The 17419-nt window shown below is 41.1% G+C and overlaps 2 protein-coding genes across 5 annotated transcripts in view; one reads left to right on the top strand and one right to left on the bottom strand.

Moving 5' to 3' along the window:
• LOC108413543 (zinc finger protein 208-like) overlaps positions 1 to 17419 on the top strand; it is a 39377-nt gene that overhangs the window by 6267 nt on the left and 15691 nt on the right. The window lies entirely within an intron of this gene.
• On the bottom strand, positions 4034 to 13889 carry LOC108413546 (gastrula zinc finger protein XlCGF7.1-like). 4 transcript variants are annotated; one of them, XM_017686123.2, is made up of 4 exons: positions 13809 to 13889; positions 10363 to 11335; positions 8640 to 8863; positions 4034 to 5118 (listed from the first exon to the last, which is right to left on the bottom strand). In XM_017686123.2, exons 2-3 carry the CDS (start codon positions 11279 to 11281, stop codon positions 8817 to 8819), a joined length of 966 nt encoding a protein of 321 aa, XP_017541612.1. In that variant the 5' UTR covers positions 11282 to 11335; positions 13809 to 13889; the 3' UTR covers positions 4034 to 5118; positions 8640 to 8816. The 4 variants fall into 4 exon arrangements, with proteins under 4 accessions (XP_017541612.1, XP_017541611.1, XP_017541614.1 ...); XM_017686122.2 differs by having other exon boundaries at positions 10363 to 11402; positions 13809 to 13879; XM_017686125.2 differs by having other exon boundaries at positions 8640 to 8860; positions 10363 to 11402; positions 13809 to 13879.

Below are 17419 nucleotides of genomic sequence, written 5' to 3'. Positions count from 1 at the left end.
CTGCACTCACTACACTACCGATAAACAAAGTCCAACAGTTCAAATAGAAAGGGCAGGCCACCCCTATGTTTCCTTTCTAAAAAGAGAAAATTACAAAAAGTGTCTTCACTGGGCCACAGATACATTTAGGTCAGTAAATCAACGATAACTGGTCTGTCAACTGGCTGGCAGAGGAGCGGAACAGTTCGAGGCCGAACAAGAAAAAAAATTCTCCACGTTGCTCCAACATCAAAGGCTTTTTATAACTGGCACCGACTGGAACAGCCAATCATAAGCCAGGAAAACCAAGACGTCAGTCATGCAGCAACAGCGTCCACCTGAAAACACTTACAGAGAGAAAAGGAAGCATCCAGACACAGGACGCAACGCTAGATGCTTGGTTTTATACACCTGTGGCAATGGGACTGAATGAAACATCTGAAGTCAATGATAAAAAGGTGTGTCCCAAAACTTTTGTCCATGTGTAAAATAAAGTGTCCTCCTATCAACTGAAATATCAGGACGTGTAGTGTGCATGTTTCCTCACTCCAAAAGCCTTTCCTCGATTTGATACTTCCTTTTTGATGCCAGGGTCAGTTACATTTATAGAACCAGTACTGCTGAACTTTGTGTTTTGTTTAATGGTGTGGCATTTAACAATTTCTGAAGATATTGTCGAGTTTCTTTCTTTTGTCTTTTACATGACATGTTTGCTGAGTGGTGCATGAATCTAAGCCTGCCATGTTCTCTTCACTTTAACTTTGTCTTCTTCTGGTGGTGACAGGAAAGAGAAGGAGAAATGTCACTCATAGCAGGTGACTGGGTACAAGTGTTGGAGACCTCTCTCCAGTAGCGGACAGCAGAACATCTACACATCTTCCCATCGCACCCACCACATTTGAATGTTTGTTTGATGTTGATGATAGTGAAATACAGAACTTGTTTTATGGCAGATAAAAAGGGACCTGTGTTGTCCAGCAAGTTACACTTCAGACTGATGTGTTCGCAGGACATCATCCCAAAAGGTTTTAGGGAAACTTAGCAGGCTGGCCACTCCTGAGAAGACTCACCAATGTTCCTATGGTTCTGAAATATAGATGATGGCTCTGACTGTGGTTTGATGGTGTTCTAGATCCTTAGCAGTGCTGTTTAACAAGTTCTGGAGTGATATTTCAGCAGCTTGTTCTTCCATTTGATTTTAGATTTTACATGGTCCATTCCACTTACTCACTCAAACGAGGTGGATGGCTGGAATGGCGGGCTTCCAACTTGGAGAGCTCTCGCATATCCCAAAAAAAAAAGGTGTAGGCCGCTCAGAAGGCCCTCTTTCACTTTGATTATATTGTTTACGGTAGATTTTTTTGTAATTGATTGTGGTCTCAGTGTCAATTTAATTGAATGATCTACTTAAAACAAAACATTTGTTATTGTTAAAGCTAGTCTGTACAAAGTAACGTGAAATTTCTGTAATTTTTCTGTATAAGGGAGATGTTCAACACAACCACCTTGGTGATCTCCTGAAAGTTGAGCTTAGATTGATTGTCTCTTGAATGTGCTGTTCATTCTGCCCTCTCACAAGTCTGGCTGTCATTTTGGGAAAGACAGTGAAGGCAAGTTTTTTTGCTCCATAGGATATTAAGCTATGGTATGCTTTTAAAACCATTTTCTTTCTTTTTAATTTTATTGAGTATTTTTGAAGCATGTAACATTGTAATTTGATTAAATATATGTCTTCAGCATTCCAAAACCTGTTTCTATATGATGCGTTCTTTGAATAAATCTACCGAAGACATATTTGATCTCTTTCAAGTCATTAACTTACATCTACACTCTCTGGCCACTTTATTAGGTACTAGTGAAAGGTTGGACCCCCTTTTCCCTTCAGAACTGCCTTAATTCTTCGTGGCACACTTTCAACAAGGTGTTGGAAACATTCCTCAGAGATTCTGGTTGGTTATTTGAGTTCCTGCTGCCTTTCTATCATCTGGACCCAGTCTGCCCATTCTCCTCTGACCTCTCACATCAACAAGGCGTTTTCGTCCACACAACTGACCGCTCACTGGATATTTCCTCTTTCTCGGACCGTTCTCTGTAAACCCTAGAGATGGTTGAGTGTGAAAATCCCAGCAGATCAGCAGTTTCTGAAATACTCAGACCAGCCCGTCTGGCACCAACAACCACACCACATTCAAAGTCCCTTAAATCCCCTTTCTTCCCCGTTCTGATGCTCGGTCTGTACTTCAGCAAGTCGTCTTGACCACCTCTACATGTTTGAATGCAGTGAGTTGTGGCCGTGTGATTGGCTGATTAGCTATTTGTGTTAACAAGCAACTGAACAGTACCTAATAAAGTGGCCGGTGAGTGTATATTATTCTCTAAAACCCAAACAAATCTCTACCTATTAGGATCATACAAGGAATGGCACTCAGTAGTCATTCCAGAACTTTATTCAGATGTAGTCAGAGTAAGAGTGTCACTGTTCTTCTAAGGTTGATGAATAGAAACGTCCTGTTGTACGTCTGTTACTCGTATGGATCAGCGAGTAACAGAATGGACTTATGGAAAGTTGAAATTTGTGGTTAGGACCTTGCCTGAGACCATGCCTTCTTCCAATCTAATGTCCCATAATTTCCCATTTCTATCTCTGTTTACTGTGACGAAGTTTCCATACTCGGCACTCAGTACTGCAACGAGCCGCTCCACCACAGACCACACTCTTTACTCCTGAATTCTCCTGGGTTGGCTGCCTGCTTCTTCCACCGGACAGTTTACTCAGCGTCCAACTGGGACCCTTTTTCATCATTGCATCCGCCCTGGCTAGTATTCATTTGAATTCCAAGCACGATCTCCTTTCCAAGACTCCTCACAGGAGGCTGTGGTCTTGTGCTGCACCTCTGACTGATCTGTGCCCACCAGTATCGTATAATCTGTCCTACAGTGCATTCTGTAGGACAAATTGCTTAGCTGGGGCTAAAGTATTCCACTTTGTCTCCACTCCATCAAAAGCAAACAAAGCATGCCATTGCTAAACCACTACGAGCTCACACTGGCATGCAAACCATATGATAATGCCTACATGTCGTGGTGTTATCTTGCAACTCTGCCCTTCACTTAACTTCACCCCTGTCAGCTACACATCACATTTCATATTTTACCAGTCTTGTTTCATCTGAACAAGCCCCTGGATGGTCAATCCCTCTGCTAGCTCCATAACTCCCTACACATCCAATGCCATGCCATTTCTTCTCAAGCCTTTGGATGTTCAGTCTTGCCCCTTCGGCCTCCAACGGCTGTCGCGTGGACCTTAAGTATCCAGTCTTTGACCTCAGATTGCTCTAGCTGTTTTACGTGGTGAAGATGCTACCCGTGCCACGAAAGGCATGCTCTCAGGAGATGAGAAACAATGGTCCAAAAGTTCTTGTCCTGCAAGAGCTCATTGTAAAGCAGTGTTTAGCTTCAAGTAGAAGCAGCCTTGCTATTTTGCAAAATAGCTAAAATCTTGGGGGACCATGGCTGGGACTCCTCCTTCTAGTCTACTATAAATTTCCATATCTGCCTTTTGTTTGCCATAAAAGGATTTTACAAGTCCCACCATCACCCCATCTCCTTTCTGCTCCTCAGTCCTACCACTGCCCTTCTAGCTCCAAGCTGAAGCTGCCCAGCACTTCTCTTCTTCTCTCCCCTCTCACTCATTCTCTCACCATATGTTGAAGGCATGCTTTGAACTCACAAAGTGGTATTTCACCGCGCTTGTGGTATTTTTTTTCATTTCAAATCAACACGCAGTCTCTAATTAAATACTTTTTTACATGTAACATATCAACAACACATCTGCTAAATGTAAGCAACGTATCAACAGAACATCATGATATTTACCTCAGTTACTTATACGCTGTTAAGAGGTTATTAATCATCTACAAATGACCACACAAGTCCCATAAATAACCCTAAGCACTATTTTATATAGAACATTTTTTGGAGTCAGCTCACCAAGATAAATATTTAAATAACTCCATGATTCAACAACAAAGTGACTGTAAGGACAACTCAGAGATAGGATGCGCATGATGAGAGATTTATTAACAAACTTGATGTTTACATGATCCAGGAAAAAAAATGTACAGCAGAATGCAGCAATATGAAGGGTATAAACAGACCAGGAAGCAAGCATTCATGAAATGAACAGGAATCAACCATCTACTAACAACCGTGATTAATCGAAAGACTGAGTTCCAGAACTCGGAGTACTCAGAACAGTACTACTAGTCAACGTCTAGTAACTTGGAAAGTTGCACCGAACAGTTATTAGTACTGATTAAAAGTGGATAAAGTTGATCAATATGAGTGATCACATTGAATAAAAAAGGACGAATTTCTCACTGCTGAGCATTTACATCTGTAATACATAAATAACTGCACAATGAGGTAAACTATGTTTACGTATGATGATCTTCAAAGCAAACATTACACGGAGTACGTGGAATGCTGTGGACCAATGTGATCTTGTCGGCATCCAAACTCCACTAAAGCTAATCTTCTGTTACCTCAGCAACAGTCAAATAGCCAACTGATGGCCAACACGATGTATTCACTAGATGATGCTGAATGTTTCATTTCCAACTGTGCTTCCTATGTGGCACTTTGTAGCCTTCAGAAGTCTTTTTGTCTTTTCTTCACTGAAATAAACAGATTAGAGTCTTCAAGGAAAACAGAAGATGCCAGATCTGTACTGCTGTCTGGAGGAATATAGAGTTCAGACCTTTCATGTATGAGGACATACAAGGTAAGACTGGAGGAGTGTGTTCACGGGGCATGGGCACACAGGTTGGGTATCCTTTAAAAATAGTAGTATACCCAATTCTACAAAACACCTCTACAGCACTGGAATAAAACTCAAATCTAAAAAAAAAAATATCAGGCCTATCAACAGATTTTATAACCGTGCCAAAGTGTGCGTGTAAGATCTTCAGGAATCTGTGCACAAGATCTCGTCTGCATACTTTTTACGCAGTGTAAAACAGACAGGCGGAGGCTTCTGAGGAGGTGCTTAGCACTCACAACCTGCAGTTTGTGAGGACCAATGTGATGAAGTGAAGAGGTCACGCTAAGATGTAGGCTGACATGCCACACGGCAAACATCTGTAAAAAACAGAAGACAAAAGTGTCTAAAATTGTCCAAATACACAGCAGCTTTCAGATTTTAAGTGTAAAAATCGAGCAAGTGTATATAAATGTACCTGTTTTACTTAATCTTATTTATTCTTAACTTTTATTTTTTCTTTTAGTTCTTCTCTTAGTTCTTTATTTCTTTCTTATTTATTTATTTATTTTCTCTCATTTTAATTTTTAATAGTTTTGGATCATTACTTTTTCATTTGTATTATTGTATTATTAGCTTATTAATCTCTTATCTTCTTTTGATCTTAATCTCTTATCATTTAAACCAAGTTTTATTTTCCTTTATTTGCTGTTATTTTACATTTTCTTTTAATTTAAAATGATTAAATATAGTTATTATTTTCTTTGTCATGTCAATCCCTGTTTTTTGTAAATGCTCGGCTACACTGAAAATGAGGGTTGCCCTCAATGTACTTCCGAATCAAAATAAAGGTAGGTTGGTTGGTTGATTGGTTGATTGATTGATTGATTGATTGATATGCGTCCTCATCCTTCACCTGACCACGTGAAAATCAGTTGCACCCAGTTATGGGACTGCCCTTACCTTTTAACTGCCATGACGTAATAAGTAGGTGGATGTGCTAGTTTGTTTGGATGTGCTAGTTTCACTTAAACTGAAATACACATCATGGTCAAAAGTGTGTGAACACCCAAACATTATAACTGTATGTGCTTGCCGAACATCTCATTCCAAAATGGACATTTTTATGGATTTTCCCCGTTTTGCTGAAGTAACAGCTTCCACTCTTGAGAGAGCTCTCCTGCTACCTGCCTCAGACCAGCTGCCCACGCCCCAGCTACTGCCCACCTGCCTTGGACTATATGCCCACCCTACATTGATGTTTTCATGGACTCCCAGCTATTACTACTACTAATACTACTGATATTAGTAGTATAATAACTCTGTAGGTAGTCCCCCTGGTGAGCCCTGGTTCCTCCGAAGGTTTCTTCCTCAGCTCTGAGGGAGGTTCTCCTTGCCACTGGCTCCCCTGGCTTGCTCACCGGGGGATTTTACATTCATGTTAAAACTCTGTCTTTACTAGAACTTTGTGAAGCTGCTTTGTGACAATGTCTGTTGTAATAAGCGCTACAAATAAACTTGATTTGACATTCCCTTCTATTCAACCATGAAAGCTTTAGTGATATCACATACTGCTGTTGGATGATAAAGCCTGGCTCACATACAGTGTTCCAGTTTATCTCAAACACAGACATGGTTAAGTTCAGCACAGACCAGTCAGGTACTTCTACACCAAACTCGCCATACTGTGCCTTCTTAAACTCTTCCGTGAAGTTGGAGGTGCATAATTCTCTAGAATGCCACTGCATATTGTAGCATTAAGATTTAAACATCAAGATTCCACAACATTCTGTTCTAGGACTACTGCTATTCTCATTATGTATGCTGTCATTGAGTATTTTTATTTGTAAAATATGGATATACCGATAATGTTCCAAAAGCCAGTTTCAGCAACCGAGGATCAGAACGCCAAGGCCCACGCCTTCGGACACTGCCCGATCCACAATGCACCGCACCCCTACTACTGCCCCTCCCATCGGTGGTGGGTCCCTTGGGAGGTGTCACAGGCAAGTCCACCGGGGAGGAGACTCCGGGGAAGACCCAGGACACTCTGGCGTGACTATATCGCCCAGCTGGCCTGGGAGCGCCTCGGAATCCCTCCCAGGGAGCTAGTGGAAGTGGCTGGGGAAAGGGAGGTCTGGGCTTCATTGCTTAGGATGCTGCCCCCGCGAACCGAACCCCAGAGAAGCGGAAGATGATGGATGAATGGATGGATGGATGGATATACCGATGACACACAAATTGTATGTACCAGCCAACCAGGCTAACTAAGTAAGATTTCCAGTAAGAGTGTCAGTAAGTCCAGAATGCAGAAGTTTTGACCGTATCAGTTTGGTATTATGAACATTACATGAGCTGACCTCTACTGATAGGAAGGACTCTAGATTTTGCACTAATGAGTTCAGGTGCTTGGATGACAAAGCCTGGCTCGCAGTTGGCATTTAAGTTTATCCTAAAGGTACTGTATGGAGTTATGGTCAAGGCAAAACGTGAATAAAATTAGAATGCAATGTGCGAATCATTTAAACACCATACTTCAGTAAACAAAGTACAATGACAACATACCAAATGTTGACACTGAGAAATTGTATTGGTTTTTGAAAATGTTATAACTGCTTTGAATTTGATGCCAGCAAACTTAAAAAAAAAACAAAAATCATTGGGACAGGGGCATGTTTACCACTGTCCTGCATTGCCTCAGTTTTGCAGTTCACCTCACTCCACTTAAAATGAGCAGAGGCCCAGAGAAGGTGGCAGCGTTTCTTGATCCTGTTTATTTTTTTCCTTGCATGGTGGAGTTTTGCTTGAATTTGTGGATGCAGTGATGAACTGTGTTCACAGACAGTGGTTTTCAGAAGTGTTTCTGAGCCCATGCAGTGATTTCCACTACAGAATCATGTCTGTTTTTAATGCCGTGCTGCCTGAGGGCCCAAAGATCACGGCCAGCAGATACTGGTTTTCAGCCTCGTCCCTCACAGACAGAGATTTCTCCAGATTCTCTGAGTCTTTAATGATGTTCTGCACCGTAGACGATGAAAAGCAGAAGCTCTTTGCTTTTCTTGTTTTATGTTATGAAAAGTTATTTTTGAATTGTTGCTCTATTTGATGGTGCAGTCTTTCACAGAGTGGTGATCTTTACTTCTGAAAGACTCCGCCTCTCTGGGATGCTCTTTTTATACCCAATCGTGCTTTATCTAATTAATTGCGAGATGTTCCATCATATTTTTTTCTAGCATTTCACAACATTACCAGTCTATTGTTGCCCCTGTACCAACTTTTTGAAATCCAAACAGTGCAAGAAATAAGAACGGACTTCCCCAACCCTGTATAATGAGCATGACTGCTTCTTCTTAAAAGGTAAAAAGAGAACACACTAAATCCTAAAAAAAAAAAAAAGTATACTATATTTAGCTGTTGCGGCTTCTGTGTAATTTTCTGTTGAAGAATTAATAGCTTGTACCAAATGGTTTTGTAGAACGTACTGAGTAGAAATTAAATAAATAATCTCTGACACTTGCAAAGTACGGCATCGTTTTCAAAAAAACAGCATTCAAGATCAATTCAGGAATGCATTTAGGTATTTTACTTTTTCAATATTTTATTTATCTTCTTGCGTGAAACTCTTAGTTCCTTCAAGGTCTTGTTTAACATTGTGATAGGCAAGTTTTGAACAGCTAACAGCTTATTTAGTGCATTGGCAGCCATAACTAAAATTCATTTGAGAGTAAGGCAGACCTCTAAATGTAAGCCATGGGATCTGTTGGCTATAATCTCCAAGACTGTGGTTGTATATTTAGGATAAACCACACATAATGTTCTGCCTCAACAACGAAAACTGATGGATGTATCTGGGCTGTTTTCTTTGAATGAGTAATATTTTAATAAGAACAGCTTAACTTACCGCTACGTAAGTTCAGATGGATGTTTCAAACACGGCCCCTTTTGCCTTTTCATTGGAGAGTTGGTCGTGGTGCTGTTTGTTCCTCAGAAGATGACGCTTCACCTTTCCATGACATTGAGACTGCTGGCCTAGAAGAAGGCTTGGATGTTTTTTGAGAACACTTTTTTCACAGAGGTATTAACAGGTCGACCAGGCCTCTTCGGTTTTCAGCTCTCTACTTTCTGCTGGGCAGAGAAAAAAAAACATACATATTATAAATATTTATCACTTTGCCAGTCTAAACTGACTATTCCCAATTATCAATCAGGGTGACATACCAGAGATAATCACTTATAAATAAACAATAAAAGTTCTATTCAACTGGAATCCATTTTTGTTTAAAAGACCACGTTTATTATTTGTCGGTGGATATCCCATCATGTTTTTTTCTTGAATTTCTTAAGTCAGTTTAAAAGAATAAATCTGTATATTAAAATCTGTATATTCTGCCATAAGGTTAAACTGTTGTCGCTCCTACACTCACTATCCATTTTGTCATCTCCACTTACCATATATGTAGTTCTACAGTTACAGACTGTAGATGTACAGTGATGAGATGGATAATGTTATGCAGTGTTATGGTTTATTGGTGTAGCTGAATATTTACACTTGGGGTTGGGTGGTATGATGATATTGTATTTAGAGGGCTCACTAATGGGTGCTGTAGGAGCTCACCAATAGCCCTGACAGAAAGAGGGGGCAAAATCAGGGCCAGGAAAACCCTGGAAGCATGATAGCAGCTCGGTAACGGCACATGCCACAAAACACATTCGATTTTGGTTTACTGTCAATTTGTGTCAACAGGAGCTCCAATTTTCAGAATCAAACCTCTTCTGTAGTGGGTGGTCCTGTCTCTTTAGCCTGCTCGCTAACCTAACGTTAATGCGAACATTGGCAGCACTCACAGATCACAACACCACAGAACAGGTTTAATTTTCCACTCTGGATTTCGAAAGCTGTTAGACTTAACTCTCAGATTTGAATCTTTAGTTTTAATCATCTAAACCTGTGTCCCTGCTTTCGTAAGCCAGAACTGAGCATGTTTTGTGGTGGACAGAGCTGTTGGTTTGCTAGTGAACGTTAACCAGTGCCACTCTCCTAGTTAACAGCACTGTTTAACATTTATCGTTTGTTTGGTAGATGGTTTATTTATTGGCTTTAGAATTGTGCACTGTGTCTGTTTTTACTTTAAAGAGTTCACTGTAAAGTAAACCACATTTTTTCAATTACGAAATGAGGCTAGACTATATGGCAACAGCGTTATACGTGCCTTCTATCAGCAGCAGCTCAGCTTTTATCTTTTTAAAGACAAATTCTGTTATGTACTGAACGCCCTGGTGAAAGGTATAAAGGTATGAAAACACAAGTACTGCCTGTGTGTACTTGTAACAGTTTGTATATATAGTTGAAAAGAGGGACGTTCGAAAGGAATCTGAATGCCTGATGCTCTTCCCACAGTCTAAGCCAGGGGTGTCCAGTGTTACCTGCAAAGAGCCGGTGTAGCTGCAGGTGTTCATTCCGAACAAGCAGGAGTTCACCTGATTCCACTTCTTTAATCAGTTGGTCAGACTTCAAACGACTGACCATGTGCACTCCTGCTTGGTTGGAATGAACACCTGCAGCCTCCCCAGCCCTTTGCGGATAAGATTGGACACCCCTGGTCTAAGCAGTGCTAGTTTCTCACCTGTGTGGATGCGCCGGTGTGTTTGGAGATTAATCTGTCTGGTAAAACTCTTTCCACACTCTGAGCATTGATAGGGTTTCTCTCCTGTGTGAGTGCGCCGGTGCTGTTGCAGAGAAATCTGTTGATTAAAACTCTGTCCACACTCTGAGCAGTGATACGGTTTCTCTCCTGTGTGAATGCGCTGGTGTGTCTGGAGATGACTCTGTCTAGTAAAACTCTGTCCACACTCTGGGCATTGATAGGGTTTCTCTCCTGTGTGGATGCGCTGATGTACTTGGAGATTACTCTGTCTAGTAAAGCTCTTCCCACATTCCGAGCAGTGATACGGTTTCTCTCCTGTGTGAATGCGCTGGTGCTGCAGCAGAGAAATATGTTGATTAAAGCTCTTCCCACACTCTGAGCAGTAGTATGGTTTCTGTCCTGTGTGAGTGCGCTGGTGTTGTTGGAGATTACTCTGTCTAGTGAAGCTCTTCCCACAGTCCGAACAGTGGTATGGTTTCTCTCCTGTGTGGATGCGCTGGTGTAGCTGGAGATAAATCTGTCTAGTAAAACACTGTCCACAGTCTGAGCACCGATAGGGTTTCTCTCCTGTGTGAATGCGCTGGTGTGTTTGGAGGTAAATCTGTCTAGTAAAGCTTTTCCCACACTCTGAGCAGTGATGCGGTTTTTCCCCTGTGTGAATGCGCTGGTGTGATCTGAGGGTACCACTCTCTCTAAAGCTCTTCCCACACTCTGAGCAGTGATACGGTTTCTCTCCTGTGTGAATGCGCTGGTGAATTTGGAGAGTATGTCTGTCAACAAAACTCTTTCCACAATCTGAGCAGAGGTGAGTTCTCTCTTTGCCAGTATTTGTTTGGGATCGTCTACAGGATGTGTTACTGTGGGTAGTTTTCTGAGTGCTGGAGCTTGTGGACACCATATTCTCACATTAGTTACCGTGACATATTCCTTCTGGTGGTGTTACTTGTTGTGTCTGTGAAAGTAAATTAGGACTGTGTAAGAAGAGCAGAGGAAGACTTGCAACAGGAGGTCAATCCTTTCTGAAAGGGAAAAACATCAAAAATGACAAAATAATGACAAACACAAAGTTTGGTCAGGAATTAAAGTGGTCACTGTCAATGTTTACAAGATGTACTACACTCAAAAACAATGGTTAGTTGTAATAACATGTTATCCGATTATCTGTTCCATATCAGTTTAGGATACCTGAATCATAAAGCTGAACCTGATGGCAGGAAAAGTTAGCCGGTAACAAGGTCATGGGTTAAAATCTCAGGACTCTTTTCTTCTTGTTACCATCTTTGCCCCAGGAAAAAGCAGCTCTTGTGGTGATACTGTGGTGCTCCCAGGCTGGACATAGTTAGGTAGCAAAATGACTAATGACTAACTAATTATTCCTGAAGCAATAACAGCTACACTCTATGGACAAAAGCATTGGGACACCCTCATAATTATTCACTTCAGGTGTTTCAGCCAAACCCATTTCTAACAGGTTATCAAAATTAAGCACATAGCCATTAATCAACATTGCAGTCTCGACAGACAAACACTGGCAGTAGAGGGTTGAAGTGATGAGCTCAGTGACTTTAAACATGGCACTGTCATAGGATGTCCCCTCTGCTACAAGTCAGTTTGTGAAATGTCTGTCCTGCTAGATCTGCCCCAGACAACTGTAAGTGCTATTATTCGAAATGGAAGCATCAAGGAGCAACAACAGCTCAGTCACAAAGCAGTACACCATGCAGACTCACAGAACAGGGCTGCCGAGTGCTGCCAAAGCACATAGTGCCTATCACTAAAGAGTTCCAAATTACCTATGGAAGCAACATCAGCAGTAAAACTGAGTTAGGTGTTTCAAGAAATGGGCTTCCATGGTCAAGCAGCTACACACAAGCCTAAAATCAAAACGCACAATGCCAAGTGGCACCACTGGACTTGGAGAAGTGGAAATGTTGTCTGTGGAGTGACAAATCAGCTTCTCTGATCTCTGACTGTTCTCTTGGCGAATGCCAAGAAAACGGTACCTGCCTGACTGCACTGTGCCAGCTGTAAAGTTTGGTGGAGGAGGGATAATGATATGGGGCTGTTTTTCAGGGACTGGCCTAGAACGCTTAGTTCCAGTGAACGGAAACCTTAATGCTTCAGCACCAAGACATTCTGGACAGTTGTACGCTTCAATCATTGAGGGATCAGTTTGGGGAAGAACCTTAAGAGCCCCAGTGCACAAAACAGCTCCATAAAGTCATGGCTGGATGAGTTTGGTGTCGAAGAACTTGACTGGCCCTCACAGAGTCCTGACCTCAACCCCATCACACACCTTTGAGATGAACTAGAATGGAGATTGTGAGCCAGACCCTCTCGTGCAACATCACTGTCTGACCTCACAAATGCTCTTCTGGATAAACGGACAAAGATTCCCACAGACACTCTCCATAATCTTACTGGAGAAAAATGCCTTGTAAATCTATTGAGAGGCTTGTTGGTGAGATTTGGGAGCTCTCAGTCAATTTTTTCCTGATTCTTTTTCCTATACATGCAGAAAAAAATGATGTGTTACAGTTGATACAGGCAAAATTCCTTCCAATTTTGACTATCATGGGAAAGTTGCTTTTTTTGTAGAATCTTGCTCTTGCTTGACCGTGAGCACAGGCAGGGGGGCAGACTGCAAAAAAACTAACTATAAGAAGACCCACAATCCATCATCACATCCTAAATCTCCATCTGGTTTGGCAGACCAAGCATAACCTGCAGCAAATGGTGTGATATGCAGAGAAAATCAACACTCCAAAAGACCTTTACTCATCTACCAAAAAGGGTTCTTACATTGTTACAAGCTCATATTGTAACAATTGCAGAATCCTTTCTGGTGCTATACACAACCTATTAAAAAAGGTTCTATATAGAACCATCTACAACACATTCTCCATTAGACTAGCTGATGCATTCATTGCAGTGAAAACTACCAAGTTGTAGAAAATTTCCATATTCAGCAGCGGACAAACTCATCTAGCAAAAGTACCCCCACCCCCACCTCTATTGTCAGAATTTCAAACATGTGCTGATCTACCACTACATTTAGTCAAAACTTGGATATTTGAAGCTTGCAAGACATTTCTTTCTTTTTTTTTTACTTTAATGTCACAGCTTGACAGTTTACAGACTACTGCCAGCTTCTGCCTTACACTTATTCCTTTTACTACATGCACATCAAGTGTCAGCTAAATCTTTATATCTTTGCACATTTTTTGGTTAGATAGATAAATAGATAAATAATGATCATCCATCAACTTTAGCTGATGCCAGTTCTTCCTCACCAGCTCAGGGTGTCTGGGCCCTTAGCTCGCACATCTCACATATTTCACACGTTATTCATTTCAGAAAGAGAACATGCTCCACCTGTTCCTGTAAATGTGAGTTAAAGACACTGTGTAAAAACGGCTCTTTACCTTCAGCAGAGAAGCTCCTGTTTCTGAACCTAATAACACTGTGGACTGCTGCTGGTCACAGCTCTTCTTCTTTACACATTAATACCTTACCTGTAAGGTGCATTACTGCCACCCTCTGGACTGTAGTGTGGACATAGACGTCAAAGATCTCCTTTTCCCTACATCCCATTCATTCGTCCTATGTCCCATAAAAATCTAAACAAGGGTCCCAAGGGTCCATAATTACATAATCAAGTGTGTATATTTTAATGTTGAATAATCTGGAATATAGGTCACTTAGGAATGTATTTCTTTTACTGTAATGTCTCTGAGACCTGTGGTTTGTTCTCTTAATGGACATAATGGACATTGAGAAGCTATGTTCTTACGTGCCCTCATCCACTTGACATTGGCAATTTGACACTGTTATAAGAATTAATGAATTATTTCTGAATTAGTTTGGCTTCTACCTACAAGTGCACGGCGTGGGATGTCCCTTAACCCAAATGTTGTCAAATATTAACAGAGGTCCTACAGACGTCTTATCATTTACATCTTTTATGTTGCTATAAAGCCAGAAGAGGGACATTAATATGCTTTGGAAGGAGTACTAAATTAAGATCACATAAGACAGAAATTGTAAATAATGAGATCACTGCTGGAAAAGGGCCATTAGACACCATTAGGATTAAACCCTAATGGTTGTGCATTCTAATAGGAGTAGGCTTAATGTTTTCCAAAAGAGACCACTAGTTTCCTGTAGGTCACCTTTAGATCCCATTAGGAAACCATCACATGCATTTAGAAACAGGCACTGCTCAGCTGTTAAACCATGTTTACCCAGTGACAGCAACGCATTAGAAGGGCTGAGTGGACCCTCCTGTCAGATCTTCTGCTTCTGTTTCTAACTGCTGTGAAGCCTCTGAATCTCCTCACGGCCTCTCAACTGGCCAATCAGTGGACCTGTCATATGTGCTTCCAGCCAATCGTAGCACAAGAGGCGGGGTTGATCAGAAAACGGGTGGAATTGAAAATGAATGGTTCTAGTGTGACTCCCCTGCAGTCCAGGTGGGGGCGCTAGATGTTTAACTGAGGTCCTCCAAAGATGAAGAGTAGAAAGAGAGAAGAAGATCATCTGCTGAGCAGTGTTATTGGAGGGAAGGGCAGGAGCTGGTCTGCTGAAGGTATAGAGCTGATCATCACTGTTCCTCACTGTTCACTGTGTCCTGGGAGGAGAAAGGTTCTAAGATGTAGAGGAGGTGGAGCATGTGAGCTCACACAGAAGCAGCCTGTTCAGACTGAACTGAGGAGGCCACTGTGAGTCTGACTCTGATTTTATATGAGAACAGACTTGATCTTTACTGAAGGTACCAGGCACATTTATTCAGATATACATTAAAACATATTTCATGTGTTTTCCTAGTACTAATATTGTTTTCATCTCCAGTCTGTTGGTCAGTGATCTACATTTTCCTCAGTTCCATTTACAGAGACCCGCTGGTGACATCCTGTATAAAGAAAAAAAGATCATAACGCATGGCCATGACTTAGTAAGGCGTGGGAATGAGATGAATAAGTCGTGACCATGCATTAAGATCTTGTTCCTGTGCTTTACTAAGTTGTATGACTCAATCATCTCATTCCCACGCCTTATTTTTATTTATACAGGATGTCACCAGCGGGGCTCCGCTGCCATTAACGTTTAGGTCATAACTGTTTTTAAGAGTCTGATTCTGCTCTGTTGTGCTGGTTCAGCTTCTGAGGTGTTGTTTATAAATTGTGCTTATTCAGAATTTTAGTTTACACGTCTTTAAGTCTAAGAGCATCCAAGCTTTTCACCTCCACCCCTCTTTTAGGGGGCAGTCGTGGGCTGGAGGTTAGGGAGCTGGCCCTGTGACCGGAAGGTCACCGGTTCGATCCCCAGTGCTGACAGTCCACGACTGAGGTGTCCTTGACCTAACCCCCAACTGCTCCCCGGGCGCTGTGGATAGGGCTGCCCACCGCTCTGGGCAAGTGTGCTCACTGCCCCCTAGTGTGTGTGTTCACTAGTGTGGTGTTTCACTGAGGTCTAATTCCACAGTGTGCGAAAACACAGTGACAAATGGTTCAGTATTCTATTCTATTCTGTTCTATTGTAGCTGATTTGCATATGAAAGTTTCTGGCAATAAAAGCTCAAAAGGAGAGAAAACAAGATCGGTGCTTAATTTTATTTATGTGTTCATTGTTATATTAACAAACAATACAATGCAAGCCGAGATGCATTGGAGCCCACAAGTAGTGATCTTTTGAGAGGAATATAAAGCATTTGAGTGCTGTCTGGGTAAAATAAACGAGTAAATGGATAACCTTCAGTTGAAGTCTTGAAGTAAAAACAGAGGTTCAGGAGTGCACTAACCATAAGTTTATAGATGGAATTTTACTCCTCGGATGAATTTTTTTGGTAATTATTATTCTGAGCAACCGGCAATGACATTGTGTAATGTTGTGACATTAACATGTACTTTTCACCCAAAGCGCACATTGAGTATTGATTTGTTATTTTATCAGAAGATTTTGTGAACAACCTTTTATGACACCATCTACTCGAGGAAGGGGCTCTGACTTGAGAAAGATTTCTAGAGTTTATAAACAAACTGTAACAAAAGTTTCACTAGTAATTAACATTAAATACCTGAGCTGTGTAGAGTCACGTGAATAAATAAGTACAGTCCATGAAATGTTTATTTTTGAATATATATGTGGATCTATCAGTGTTCGATCTTCTTGATCTTCGGTTAGACAGTATGTATAGATAAGTGTTATGTAACAGAACAACAAACAACAGAAGCTTGACTTTTCCTTTATTTATTTAAAAAAAAGCAACTGATGTCCCTTTGACTCTTGAAAAAGTAAGTACCCATGGCTTCAGGGACAGGTACTGCCCCCTTTGGCAGATACAACTTTATGAAGGTGTTTCCCGTAACAGTCTACTGGGATTAATATTTGCCCAGTCTTCTTTTTTTTGGACTGTTTCATACCCCCACAGCATTTCAGTGGAATTCCCACCTAGCCTTTGACCAGGCCGTTCCATAATCCTTTAATTTCATTCAGATCTGTTAAATTAAACATCATATAGCAAGGTTTGGGCTATGTCTGTGATACGTAAATATTAAGGCTTGAAGGATATGACTGCATGTGAACTAGCTGAATGACGGACAAATCGAATCACGTTTATCGTCCCCTCACATTTACACAGGTGGAAAGTGAGTGAGAATCTTATAGAGTTTAAATACCAAAATATCTATAAATATCTAAGAAGAAAAAGGGGGGAAAATGACACAGGTGGAAAGTGAGTGAGAATCTTAGGTGCGTAGCCCCCTTATAGACTTTAAATACAAAAATAAATAAATAGATAGATAGATAGATAGATAGATAGATATAATACACACACATGCACCGACTCTGAATATACACATCTACACAATATCCCCTAGTATTGCACTATTCCAACATACAGTTGTACAGTAATGTCATGAAATAAGACTGTTGTCCACAGTCAATACAATATGTTTACACAATACAATAAAAAGACCAAAGTCAGTAAGGGCAGAGTAAACAGACACAGAGGTGTACTGGTGTACATACGTGTGTA

This window comes from Pygocentrus nattereri, chromosome 11, assembly GCF_015220715.1.
Source record: "Pygocentrus nattereri isolate fPygNat1 chromosome 11, fPygNat1.pri, whole genome shotgun sequence".
Classification (NCBI taxonomy): Eukaryota; Metazoa; Chordata; class Actinopteri; order Characiformes; family Serrasalmidae; genus Pygocentrus; species Pygocentrus nattereri.
Note: the sequence above shows the minus strand (reverse complement) of the source record. Positions and strands in the feature narration are given on the sequence as shown.